Source organism: Protopterus annectens, chromosome 8.part0 (genome assembly GCF_019279795.1).
Source record: "Protopterus annectens isolate FY-2018-M chromosome 8.part0, PAN1.0, whole genome shotgun sequence".
Taxonomy (NCBI): domain Eukaryota; kingdom Metazoa; phylum Chordata; order Ceratodontiformes; family Protopteridae; genus Protopterus; species Protopterus annectens.
The window spans coordinates 1,257,164,817-1,257,179,249 of NC_056741.1; the positions used below are offsets into that span (position 1 = coordinate 1,257,164,817).

Here is a 14,433-nt window from a genome sequence, read left to right on the forward strand (position 1 = left end):
ACTGTGTGAAGCTGCACTCTCAACACCTGCTTGTCATGTTCACTTTTAAGTCTCATTACATAGATAACATTTTTGCAGTTTTCTGATTTATATATTTAAATGCTTTTCATAATTATTTCCTGAAATCACTAAAACGTCTAGCTTGTATTAAGCTATTTTGAAAAAGTTTTTAATTCAACACTATTAAACTGCTGCAGAACTAAATCTGCTTATTTTGTTTTCGGAATAGTAGTAATGTTACTTTCTAAATTTGACTTGTTTTGTGAATCTATACACATCTCTTATTTGCTTCTTATTTTGTATCCGCTTAACAAACATTTTGAATAGGTCATCGCTTTTTCAGTTATGACAAACTGTTAGTTTTAAAATGACTTACTAGAGTCATGCCTCTTTTCTGCTGTCTCTAGTAGTTTTAAAACTATGAAGTAGTCTGGTGTGACTGTACATAATTTTATATAAACTAGAGCTAGTCTTGCACAATTTGCATTTTTAATGTGAATGCATTTTCCATTGCTTTGTTTCTCAACATCTTTAGTGTAATTTACGTTCACTTTTGAGAGTAGATATATTTTCATAGCCAATATTTCAAGTTAGTTTTTAACAAAATCATGACCATATTTTTATCTACCTTTTTAGAGCAGATTCATACTTATCTTACTACTGGAAAATGTTATAAAATTGGAATTACTTTTTTTCAACTGCACCTGTGAAATTCAGGTTGATGAGATAATTTCTCAGGTTATGTACAAATCATTTTATGTTTTTTTGACAACACCATTAATTTCTTTTAAGTAGATTTGTGCTTTCTTTTATTTTATAGATGGTACATTTTTATGGAATTGGTATTATGGACTAGTTCAATAATTGCTGATGTATCACTGATGTTTCTTTACTAAATGATTCTGAGCAACGTTTAATATCTCTGAAAAAGCCTTTTTTTTTGGTACAATTACCTTTTTGAGCAAACTGTACCTTTTCTTCCAGGCAGGCCCATTGAAGTACCACCATTTTGTCATCATCTATGTAATATATAAGTACATACCATTCTAATAGCATGTATTTTCTGCTTTTTTAGTAGTGGGAATTTCGTTTATCACATCAGTAAGCTGCCCAGTACATTCCATGAATTCACAGAAATCCATGTTTTTCTTTGTGGTTTGCAGATGTGGATGGGGTCGTTTATCTGTCACTTCTACTCGTTTACCATTGATTTCCTTCTATATACTGTTTTTGAAATGTGAAATATATTGCATTGCCTGAGAAAATTTCAGGTTCTACTACGTAAATAGTTGTTATGTGCTATATCCTAACATATTTATACATCTAGAAGACAAATGCCAACTCACAACTATGCAGGGAATCTGTCTCAGATTTGCTTTTTTCCAGGGAATAAGAAATATAAATCAGTATAGAAGACATTAGCTGGTTAAGCTGGTTAATGGATTTCTACCATTCTAACATAATGAAAAAAGAAGGCTTCTTTCACTGGAACAAAAACTATGTTTTTCATTTTGAAAATACAGGTTTGCATGTGCACATGCAAATGTGTGTGTGTGTGTGTGTGTGTGTGTGTGTGTGTGTGTGTGTGTGTGTGTGTGTGTGTGTGTGTGTGTGTGTGTGTGTGTCTATGTGTGCATGAGAGCATGCCCATGTGTACATGTTAGAGTGTGTGTATATGTGTGTGCGTGTGCGTGTGTGTGTGTGTGTGTGTGTGTGTGTGTGTGTGTGTGTGTGTGTGTGTGTGTGTGTGTGTATGTGTGTGTCTATGTGTGCATGAGAGCATGCCCATGTGTACATGTTAGAGTGTGTGTATGTGTGTGTGTGTGTGTGTGTGTGTGTGTGTGTGTGTGTGTGTGTGTGTGTGTGTGTGTGTGCATGATAGCGTGCACCCATGTGTACATGTTAGAGTGTGTGGATCTGTGTGTGTGTGTGTGTGTGTGTGTGTGTGTGTGTGTGTGTGTGTGTGTGTGTGTGTGTGTGTGTGTGTGTGTATGTGTGTCTATGTGTGCATGAGAGCATGCCTATGTGTACATGTTAGAGTGTGTGTATGTGTGTGTGTGTGCGTGTGTGTGTGTGTGTGTGTGTGTGTGTGTGTGTGTGTGTGTGTGTGTGTGTGTGTGTGTGTGTGTGTGTGCATGATAGCGTGCACCCATGTGTACATGTTAGAGTGTGTGGATCTGTGTGTGTGTGTGTGTGTGTGTGTGTGTGTGTGTGTGTGTGTGTGTGTGTGTGTGTGTGTGTGTGTGTGTGTGTGTCTATATGTGCATGAGTGCGTACCCATGTGTACATGTTAGAGTGTGCATCTGTATGTGTTTGTATTTGTGTGTGTGTGTGTGTGTGTGTGTGTGTGTGTGTGTGTGTGTGTGTGTGTGTGTGTGTGTGTGTGCATGTGTAAATGCATGTGCATGTTTGTACCTGTCTGCATACATGTGTGCATCAGAATATGGGTAGGTGATTTCCCACAACACTTACACAGCTCCAAAGGATGAACTCTCCTCTGCCCACAAGATACAGTGATCAGAGAGTTAATTATATTAAGGGAGCATAATGCTACTGAATAATGATATGATTCACTCTATCGGAAAGAACTGGTGAAAAACTTTGCAAATACCTGATAATTATTGCACTTCAGAAAACCATACTTAATATTATTTTTCTGTAAATAACAAAACTTAAGTGAAACATTATTAATAGCCTCTTTTCTGCCAAGAAAAATTTATCAGAATTTGTCTAGTACAGATCAGAAGCCAGCATATACGATGCAATAGTAATATTGCTGATGATATCAGAAAGGCAAGATCTGGATGGTAAGAAGAAAGACAAATATCTTCATTGAAAATAATGCTTTTCTGCAGAGATTGCCATTTACTATAGTTATCAAAAACAGCTTTTTTAGCCAGAATATAAGAAGTATTTTTTTCAGAAAACAAACATACGAAAATATTATATATATGATGCTCTTTGAAGGAATGAATGTACTATAATTTTTTCTGGGTGAACATGATTTTAACTGATTAAAATATAAAACTTCATTCATCCAAGCAGTTTAACTTCTTAAGAAAAAACAGCTGAATACTTCAGGAATTTCCTTTCTTTTAGCTGTCCCTTACTCTTCCAGTTGGATACTAAAAAGGCTCCGAAAGACTTTATTGTTAACAAGCCTTTAATGGTCAGTTGTGATGTCCTTACATTTGACAAAATGCCTGAACACTTTTTATCATAACCATTGTGTCATATCAGACCTTCTTCAGCATTTTCTTGCATTGTCTCCCTCTTAAACCAATCTTGAAAAATATCTAGAGTTATATTTCAAGAAATTCACTCAGACAGAAATTTTTAGAAAGCTACTTGCCATTCCAAACATGGTAATTTATTTCATTCATCCCTTGTATGATAACTGTACCTCCTTTGCATCTTTCTCTTATAAATAATGTCTCCTCTTGTTAGAAACAACACTGTCATCATATCCCTTTTCAAAACAACACAGCCTGGAGATTTCCATGGTTACCAACCCATATCCTATATGTCTTCTTTTGCAAACAATATTTGAAAAAAAATAATTAACAGCAAGTCTTGGAATAATTCCAAAAGGGGCTTAACACCCTTACTGTCTTACTTGATTTTGCAAACTCCATCTGTGCAGGTATGGGGTGAGGGTACTTAATTGAACCTTGTTTGTTGACCTTATCAAGACCTTGACAAGACTGTCAACTCAGTTTTGATAGCTATTATAAGCATTGGTATTGGGCCTATTAGTTCAGCTGAAAGCTATCTTCCATGATAGTTGGTTAAGATATGTTTTAATCATAAGTACCCTGAGCTACTGTTATTGATCCTCAAGGGACAGTGTGTGTCAGCAGTCTTTACAGAGAGCTCCTTGGGTTAAATGGTAATTTGTAAGAAGATGTTCTTGCACTTGTCCATTGGTACAGTGTTGCTGATTTCAGATCCAAGATATTAACTAAGATTAATAGAATCTGGAACTATTATCTTTCCAAAAGACTTCAAGGAAACCCCATAGAAACCCACACTGTATTTCAGCTCAGGTAAAAAGCTCTGGTATGCTGCCCTCCTCAACATAATAGATCTTCACTGATTACTTGGAGTCTAACTGGACGCCAGTTTTACTTCACATCCCAGTGACCATTTAGTATCCACCCTAGACAAATCAACCCCATGTTGGTTATGGTACTACCCACCTTCTGTCCCTTGAAGGAAATAAAGATGTTTTTAAAAAATCGTTTTATGTCATACTTGGAATATGTACTTCTCTTACTGGTCCTGATTAGCATAATGTTCAAAGGTCACAGAAATGCTGAAACAAAATCTGCAGATTTATCTTCATATTGAGTCACTGGAAACATAATTATATTTCACTTTCAGAATCAAACGAGCTAGTAATCACAAACAGAAAGAAAGAAGAACAGTGAGAGAAAAGAGGTTGCTACCTCTTTATTCTCACTTGATCTTTTTCAATAGCTGTTGTCTTCTCTTTAAAAAAAATCTCCTTATTTTCAGCTCTCTACATGCTCAGATCACATTCTGCGGGCTTTGTCTCACTTCACAACCCAAGAATTGCCATCAGTAATTGAAAAGGTGCTCTCCAAACTGGGGCTAGCAATGTGGAACATTGCTTCCCACATACTTGAGCGTGTAAGGCCTATTAATCCGTTTGTCAGTCTAACTGTTCCCATTACACAAACAATGGTGAGATTGTTTTATAAAGAGAAAAAAATAAATAAATTAAATTTGTGCATTTTTTTCTCTGAATAACTTAATTGTTGCTTGTATGAATGACTTTTTTGTTTAACCACATACTAGAAAAGTCTTCACTGTGATAGCCTAAATGCTGTCTGTATCAGTACATGTGCACGTAACTGTTTACTGTTATTGCTATTATAAATGGTATTATTCTGTCTGCTGTTTTATCTGTCTGTCTTTCTATCAGTCTGTCTAACTGTCTATCTCCCTAATATATTTATTTATTCATTTGTTTGTTTATTTGTTTATGTTTGCTAACTACGCTAGAGAACTTATCCATCTGGACATTTTCAGGCTTGCCAGGTAGTTACATTAAAACAATTCAATATTGGATCACAAAAATATGCAAAAGACATGTAAGCAGCATAATCAGTATTTTTAGTTATAAAAACAGAAACTGTACTATTACAAATATGATACAGTACTTAACAGTAGGTATTTCTGCCGAATGTATGAACAGAAAACATACTATTACAAATATGCTACAGTACTTAACAGTAGGTATTTCTACTGAATGTACAATGTGGCTTTTCAGATTGATGAAAGTGCGATCAATATTGGAATTATTGTAACTTAGCAAAATTATTTCATTTGATGAAAAACGAGAGCATTTTATGTTAGTTTTTAAAGTAATTCTCCAGCTTTAATCAAGAGAAAGCTTTTACTGATTTAGGAATAGGTGGGTGGAATTCCCAAAGTCCTAGACCCATTCCAGAGAAGCAGGGGTTGGTGTACTGGTTTATTGAGGGGGTGGTGTTCTGACAAAGAGGCAGATACCACAACATGGAAATAAGTTTGAACATTTAAAAAGTGCATATATAAGTAAAGGTTGTGCATGTTGCTCTACTGGTAACTAGTTCACTTTAGAAAATAAGAGGCAGCCTTTTTTTTTTCCTGTATCTTTTCATCAGTAGTGTCCCAGTCATGACTTAAAAAGGTTCTTGGACCAACCCATCTCACCCTATTAACAAATGAGTAGAGATGCAGACCATAATACTGATGGTTTTCAGTGGATAGGACACACTCATGTGATGACTAATTAACATTAAGCTAACTGCAACTACTGCATCAGAAGTACTTATATCCAGCATTAACAGTAGTTTCAAAATATCATTAGTGCATGTTTTCTTTGGGACACTTAGTCCTTTCAACCCCCTTATGCTATGTCCCTTGTACCCTCTTTTTATAAATAATTTTAAAATCAACATAACTTGGGGAAAAGTGCAACATCCTTGTTGAGATGGGACTGACTAACAGGGTAACTACACCACACTTTTCCAATTCCATGTCTGCAATGCTTTTGAGACTACAAATTATCTTTCAATAACAGTTCACTACAGTTTAGCTCAGTGGGTTAAGGTTACTAATGAGCTTTGATATGTATTCCTGGGTATGATACCCTCAGTTTGCACTTGCAAATTGTATGCTTCTGAGCAAGCCACTAAATCAAACATCACACCCAGGATCTCCCAAATACATGCGTCCAGTGTTCTTGCCCAGTTAATCAATCAGTAAAAATAAAAAATGACTATAACAGATAAAGAGATGTCTGTTATATGGAAGGCAATTTGTTTCATGCAAATGACAGGTAGTCTCCAAGTAAAAAATCAGCATGTATGTTAAAGTGAAAACAATTTGTATCTGTAGGTCACCAAATGGTAGGGTGGTTATGCCAGGTGAGTGGTATATTGATGTGTGGGCAGGCAGGACAGTACAAGAGTTCAACACTTTACACACAAATGAAAGTGGGCAATTGCATTCTTATTTGCAAATTGGGTGTGCTCTATATATTTATGAGCTGTGGCAAATTCATTACCCTAATATAAATAGCCTCAAGTTGTACATGGTGATTTTTGCATGATCTACATTCAGTGTTTGATGTCAGGGTGCAAGGACATCTTTGTTTTCATTTTTAAAATACTGCCTTTGAGCTGCAAAATAAAACTTAAATCTTATGGCAGTTTTGGTTGTGCATTTTCCTTTGCAGATTCTCAAAAAGAGTAGGTTAGTTGGTTGATGGCAAAATGACCAAATTGTGTTTACAGTCCAAAAAACATCACAATGCAGAAAACTTAAAAGTGCGTTCCCCCTTTTCCCTGATGTGTAGAGACCTTAGGGTTTATATTAAGTAGAAAAGCATGGGAGGGGCACCATCTCCTGCATGACGTGTGCAGGAATCTTTACAACCCACAGAAAAATGATTTCATCTGCTTTTCCTTCAGCCATCTTTTTTTTTTTTTTTTTTTTTTTTTTTTTGAGGAAACCTCAGTTTGGTTATTTTATCATAGTCTGATTAGCCTTTACCCATTGTTTAACATGTGGTTAGTATTTTTAATTCCCCTTGCAACACAGTACTCTCTCTCAACCATGTAAGGTCTTAAGACTAGAATTCAGTTATATAGCCAGTAAAACAGCTTTCATGGAGTCTGCATCCAAAACATGAGGAACAAGCCATTGTAACTTGCCACTTCATTCACAGAACAGTGACAAAATATACTAGAATGGATGTATTGTGCAAGTTCAGAAACTCATCAGTTACTCACCAAAATCTCGTGCATTCATATTATTCATTCCAATGCACAAATGATATATTGGCACGTATTCCTTCTAGACACGTGAAATGGAATTAATGTGGTACTAGACAAATTGTGACTGAGTTTGTTGGGCAGAAAAAGAGGCATATATATGGGTATTTTTTGTGTATTATGTATATACTGTATATATGATATATATAGGGTCTATATTATATCATCGATCACTTAAAAAAGCGAGTGATTATTAATCGACCCCATGTAAGCGAAAGTTTACAATGTCGAAACCTCAGAACAGTAATTTTTTTCCAAGAGAAAAAATCGTTGTTCCAAAAAAAAAAAAAAACTTTAAAACATTTAGTGGGGGGCTTTGCTCCCCACACCCCCTACTTAAATATACCAACTCCGAGATTGCACTACAGTGCCAAAAACAGCAAAGTAATTGAAGTGGCCAAGCAAACTCTTTCCCAGGGAAAGAATTTGCTTAAAAGCCGCTTCGCTATTTTGCCTTTTCGTTCTTTTACATTCGATCAAGACGCATTTGACAGAATGCGTCTGTGATCACATAATAGGAACCCATATATATGTGTGTGTGTGTGTGTGTGTGTGTATATATATATATATATATATATATATATATATATATATATATATTCAGTGTGCTTCATTCATTACATTGAGTATTTAGTTAGGAAGTTTGTTTTGTCGAACTGCTGGTTCGTTGCTCTTCACCCACTGATAGGAGATTATGGAGTTGATATACATAATTAGCAGGGAGGATGGGATTGCTGGGTGGCTTGAACATTGTATCTTTTTTGTCAGTTTATTGAGTTTCAGCCATTAGTGTATGCCACTTTAGTTAGTCGGCCATGTAGTGAAATATAATCATATATAGATACAGACAGAGACATAGATATAAATATAGATATAGATATAGGTATGGCTATAAATATAAACAGTGAGCACAGGTATGTGTGAATATGTGTGTATATGCATGTATATATTTGTATTTTGTTATGCTTTTTCCTGTTGCAGTCTTGTATAGTATTCTTGATAAATGCATGTCTGGAAAATTTCAAAATGTCCTGCTTCATTTTTTGTCATTAAAAAAAGAAAGTCAACTGTAAAAGACCAACAGTCCATAAAGTGTAGGCTAGGTGACAGCAAAATATCTTCCTTTCCATGTTTGTCTAATTTGAGTCTCCTGGTCATTGCAGAGTGTCACAAACTTTTGGCTTTATCCCCTCTCAAGTGGCAGTGAGAAGGTGAGTAACCTGGACATTTAATTTTAGTGATTTTCCTAGACTCACAGATTATATGCTATGACTAAATTTTATTAGACCCAGCATACCTTGCTGTATTTAAGTTCTCTCTTTTGTTTTGTTTCTTTGTGTTACAATACAGAGCATGTTTTTATATTTTTTGCATTAAATTAATTCAAGTAGTTAAGACATTTTAGAGTTCATGAAAGCTCCAGATTTGTATTACATTAACTTGATGATGGAAGTAGGCAATTACACTATCAATTTTCTTATTTAAGTACATTTAACATTCTACCTCCCCTCCGTCCCTACCTCCACCCTTTCACTTTTCCACCTGTCCCATGCCCTCTTGAATGCCTTTGTGGGACCTCTATCAGTCATTCCAGTAGACTGTTCTGTGAGTCAGCAGCCCTTTCTGTAAAAAAGTCTGTAGATCCATGCAATAGGTAGTCCTTTCAGTCAGTTGATTGTGTACCTTCTTTCCTTTTCTGTTTTCCTGTTCAGAATAGCCAATTTACATCTCACTGATCTGCTCTGATATACTAGTATCCTGCCCTCTCATCACTCCTGTCTCAAGTGAGAAAAGCTCCAGCTTCTTAGGTCTCTGGTAATATTCTTCACATGCAACACATTGATCTTTCTGGTAACTTTCCTATGGATTCCTTCCAGCAGTCTGATGTCCTTTTCCATATATAGCCTTCAGAACTGTGCACAGTACTCAAGGCGAGGGCTGACCAAGGCCCTGTAGAATGGAAGCATTACCTTTTTGCTACTAGAGTTTATGATCATTAATTGTTCAGTCAAAAAATTAAACATTCAAATATCATCATATTATCTGAAATACAGTTAAATTTGTAAAATAATGTAGTAAAAGACAGTGGCATTCAAATGGTTGCAAGTTCCATGACATGAATCTTGAAACTTGATCATATCAGGTACAACATTCCTCTATACAGTGGCATAAAACAATTCCCTGCATATTTATATGCCAGGCCCACATGTTTAAAATTACATCATCATCATCATGTAAATGCCTTTTCCTACACAACTGGGAACTGCAATACATAGAAGCTACCAACCCATAACTGTCCACAACTATTCATATACTTAACGAAAAATTAAAATTTAAACACCTGAATAACCTGGATGCATTCTATTAACCTACAAAACCGTACAGTTATAAACATACTAAATATCATCTTTATTCAGTTTATTCAGCAGACTCTCACCTTACCCTTTACTGATACAACGTATCTTATAGCTAGTGCTTTTACTTAACCTTTAACACTTGTATATAGCATCTAAAGCAATCACAGCAACCATTTTCAAACCTTATTCTATAACTTTTTATAAGAACTCCTGTTAGAACCTAGCCTGGTCCAAACACTAGCAAAAGTCCTTCCCATCATAAATAGGATTAAATTATCATACAGTTGTTTTCATATTTAATATTTATGTGTCACCAGACCCCATGTGGATGTTGTCAATGGTTTTATCATATGCATCTTGTAGCAGGAATGTCAGCAATACTTCAGCATTAATTGTATGACATTTGTATTGTATTCAAAACAGCAGTCAAAAATGTGCCCCTGTATTTCTGATTAGGAAAAATAAATCCACACTTTCTCTCTAGTTTTGATATACATGAACAGTGACAACGTTGCTGTTTAGTGGAAATAGTCACTTGGATAAGTATATCCTTTTGGATGTGTACATATCAGACAAGAAACACATAAACATTCTCAGTTTACATTCTTTGTTAGTTTGATTGTCTCGTTCATCCTCCATTTCCACTAAGATTGAAGAGTCAGCAGGTTTAGAGGGATTATTCTCAACATCAAAATCTAGAAACTGTGATAAATTATTTCAGCTTTTCTATTGCTCTCCTAAATAATTGCACAACATTTGGAAAAACACTTTCAAACTGTAGGAAAAATCTATTTTATTCAGTTTTCTTGCACTATTACCCATTAGTCATCTCCAAAAATTTGCAACTTCTGCTGCAATAAAGTTACAGAAGAAACACGGCCTATAAAAACAAGCCACTCTTCTACAGTGTTGCTCTTTCTTGATTGTTGCAATTACCATAATGTCAAATCATTTTCATATCAAGAGATAACTCAACAAGAATTGTCCTCTGTCATGTTTTCAGTCAGATGGATATAAAAGCAACTGACAAGCTCTCTTTATTCCTTGGGACTTCTTGGTAATCCTTGACTAAACTGGCATCTTAGTTTTATGAAAGTCTAATAAATCTGCATCATGTTTGCCTTCCAAAAAAACAGTCAATCTTACAGTTCTTTCTTTAGCTATAGGCCAGATTCATGAATGCCTGTACTAAATGTACACTGTTCTGAGTGAAGAGACAACATGAGCATAACTACCACCTTCTTCCTCCTAACTATAGTTTACATACTGATTTTCTTGCAGCCTTAAATATTGAGGAGGATTTATAAAGGTTACTACAAAGTGTAGACTATGTGTACACTTAGTGTAGTCTTTCTGAATGACTAGAAACACAAGCAATGTGGTAGGGTTGTTCTTGAATACAGAATGTGTACATTTAGTGTACACTTAGTGTAGGTGTTAATGAATCTGACTGCTCAATAAACACAGTTGCCTACATATTTTGATTGTTTTATCTCATATGTCACCTTCACTTTGTGTTAGCAGCATAACATTTTATTGTTCATGCAATAATTCGTAAACATTAATGTCATACATTTCCATTTGTCTAGCATATCCTATTAACAATCCAGACAGATGTCTTAAATCGTCTATAAAATATTCCAAAGCACTTTCAACATATTTTATATTAAGTCACTTTATCTTCTTTTTTCTGGATGCTCTTACTTCTATTTCAGGCCAACAATTTGAGATCAACATCACAGTTCTTCTTCTAAAATCATATCCACTGCTTTCATAACCAGATCCACTACTATTGTGTAATTCATGACACTTTTAAACACTACTATCAAACTCACCTCAAAAACAACTTTTATTGTAAAACTAACACTACATTATCTCTTAGAAAATAAAACAACTAAAGGAGACATCTAACCAAATTAAGAATTGTGAGCTCCACCATTTGAGATTAATGTTGACAATGTTGATAGCTGAGTAATACCATATCAGTTCCACCACTGGTAAAAAGGAAAACATTGCTTTTCTTGTTTTTGGTGATCTTGTAGAATGCAAAATGTAAGGTGCACAACTGTGAAACTCCCTGCTTTCACATCTGTGCTTCAGACTTTTAAAGGCGGCATTGAATTTTGAACTTCAAAACATATAGGAAACATTCATGGGTAAATATAAAATTCATCAGAATCGTTTCTTCTTTACTCATACACAGTGTGCATCAGCATTGCTACAAGGATAGTTTAGCAGAATTATATAGTACCGATACTCAGTTGTACACTGACTTTTCCACTGTATAAGCTAGGTGGGACACAATGGCTGCCAATAAATAGCTGTCTCCAAGAAATGATAAGTCAAAAGACCTCCGACCATATATGTCTTATTTGGTAAGAATGATTTGTTAATTGTGGAATCACACCCATAGCAGTTAGCTGCAAAGTGCAGTGCTGCTAGATTTCTGTCTCTGTCTGAACATCAGATGTCAGACTGTTGTGGACTCAAGCAAGGACATATAAACTATAGAGAACTCCCAAGGTGAAACAAGGCCATCTCTGCTAACAGACATTATAATGGATGCTTGAAGCCATGAAATCCCTTCCATATTATATCCTATTTAGTTCAAGAATATGTGTGCAGCTTTGTCAATAGTTTCATAACTTTAAGAAATGATTGCAGCTGTCTCAGGCTTGGTGTTGCATAGAAAATGGTGCTGAAGAATCACAATATAATGATTACATCATATGAAGTCAAACTCATTTCAATAACTATGTCACCTATACATCTATCAGTCGAATCCCTGTATTCTGAAGAGTTGCTGCTAATTAGCGTGAAATTTCATCTGAAAGAATTTACAGACACAGTTCTTTTGGAAGCCATGACTATTGTATTAAACTCAGCTCCATATTACCTCAGGAGTCAGTCCAAAATGTAGACAATCAATTGAGCTTAGAAAATGAACATACAGTATTTGATGTTAAATAGAATATATAATATTCATACATATGACATTTCTGTATATGTGAACTAGTGAACTAGTGAATTTATAGCCGAACACCTCAAAGATTTATGTTATGCATGAACAGGGATGAGGTTCACATATTTTGAAGTTGTACTCATGAGTATATAAGTCAGTAAGAATATACCCAGTAAAATTCACAGAGTGGATTATGTACAATATCAATGAGCTGTAACTTATCAAATGCTATAGTTATGAAAATGGATTCTTAGCTTACTAAAATACCAAATTTAAACCTATTAAAAGTTAAAATATGAACTTATTTTAACTTGTAAGGGGTTTTGCCCTTGCCCTTTTGAGTACTGGACCATAATACCCTCCATTTTTATAATCCTGTCTAAAGCCAGTCTATCACAATGATAGAGGAAATTACTCTCTTTACAACAATAAATGACTTCCAATGTCTCTCATGCTCCAGAACCCTAGTATGAATTGGAACACCTATTTTCAGAATCTTGTCCCAGACTGCCTGTGAAGGATGATCACAAATAAAGAGTTCACTGCCATTTTCTTGTTAAATTTAACAGTGATCTTCAACTTCTAATATGCAGAAAATTCTGTAAGAATGGTGAGTTCAGAAAGATGTGGATTTTCTGCAAGTATGGCTGACAGAGGAACTAACAATAAAATTTAGCTAACTGAATCCGGCCAGTCAGCTATATACAGCATGTAGTTTGTGAGTCTTTTGTTTGCATGTCTATACTTCATTCACAGTTATACTATCAACTGACAATACTTTGAATGGTGCTGATGTGAATATGGGTTGCCTGTATATTACCCTTCTTATCTGCTAAATTTTGTTCAGTGAATAATATAATTAAAATGCTCATTAATGATTTATTTTGTGTATTCATTCTCGTCCACAAGAAGAATTCTTAATAATTTATCTTGCATTCTTTGGTTCATTTGTAATTTTGTTACTTTTGGAGGCTGTTGATTGTATTCAATTGAATGTCAATTGCTTTTTAAATTATCATCTATCATCTTTATTTGCAAATAAGCAAGCTGTAGGTTTTGAGATATTGTGTTGCATTTTCTTCCTTTTTTTGTTTGATTTGCATTGAAATGAAACATGGCATTTACTAGAAGCGCATACGTAATATTTATTCTAATATTAGTAGTGCGCATGCTAATGTTCCTGCTTCAGTACTTTAGTACATGTAGAACCTGACAATGGGGTCAGTAGGGTTACAGCCTGATGACTATATGTCAGAGATGCAAAGGTAATGAGACTCTTCCTGCATTGTCACTGCTGATGCTTGTAAGTGAGAAACAGCTCAGATCTTTTCTTCAAGTTTACTTACCATCATGGACAATATTGCATAAAAAATTATTCATAGCATATTGCTGGTATATATATTAGCAATCAACAGACATTGAAGACAAAAATGTATGAAGTGTTCTGAAAAAGACAAACAGAAATTGGGATGGGATTTTTAAATTTGAAGCATAATATAATGCACATTTTATATCCCACCAGGTTTGATCACAGCCATTCTAATATTATTAATATATCTTCCATTAAATGTTTTAGATTAAACATCATACATTAAGGATGTTTATAAGTCATAAAATAAATAGTTATAATGAAACACTGCATCTCCCTTAGCCAATATGCAAAAACATTGTAGTTTTGGTATCTATACTTAAAATCATTAAGATGACAAACTGCTGCACAAAGTAACACAAAACAAAAAAAAAAGGCATTCATCTACAGCTTCATTGC

The 14,433-nt window shown here is 34.8% G+C and overlaps 1 protein-coding gene across 5 annotated transcripts in view; it reads left to right on the forward strand.

The window, feature by feature from the left end:
* The window catches only part of LOC122809344 (Friend leukemia integration 1 transcription factor-like), a 570,988-nt gene that overhangs the window by 49,721 nt on the left and 506,834 nt on the right, over nucleotides 1-14,433 (forward strand). For 3 of the 5 annotated variants that reach the window (XM_044080751.1, XM_044080752.1, XM_044080755.1), the window contains exon 2: nucleotides 8,510-8,557. The exons of the other annotated variants lie outside the window; for them this stretch is intronic. In XM_044080751.1, the coding sequence (XP_043936686.1) occupies nucleotides 8,510-8,557 (48 nt within the window). The remainder of the gene's footprint in view (nucleotides 1-8,509; nucleotides 8,558-14,433) is intronic. 5 annotated transcript variants of the gene reach the window in all.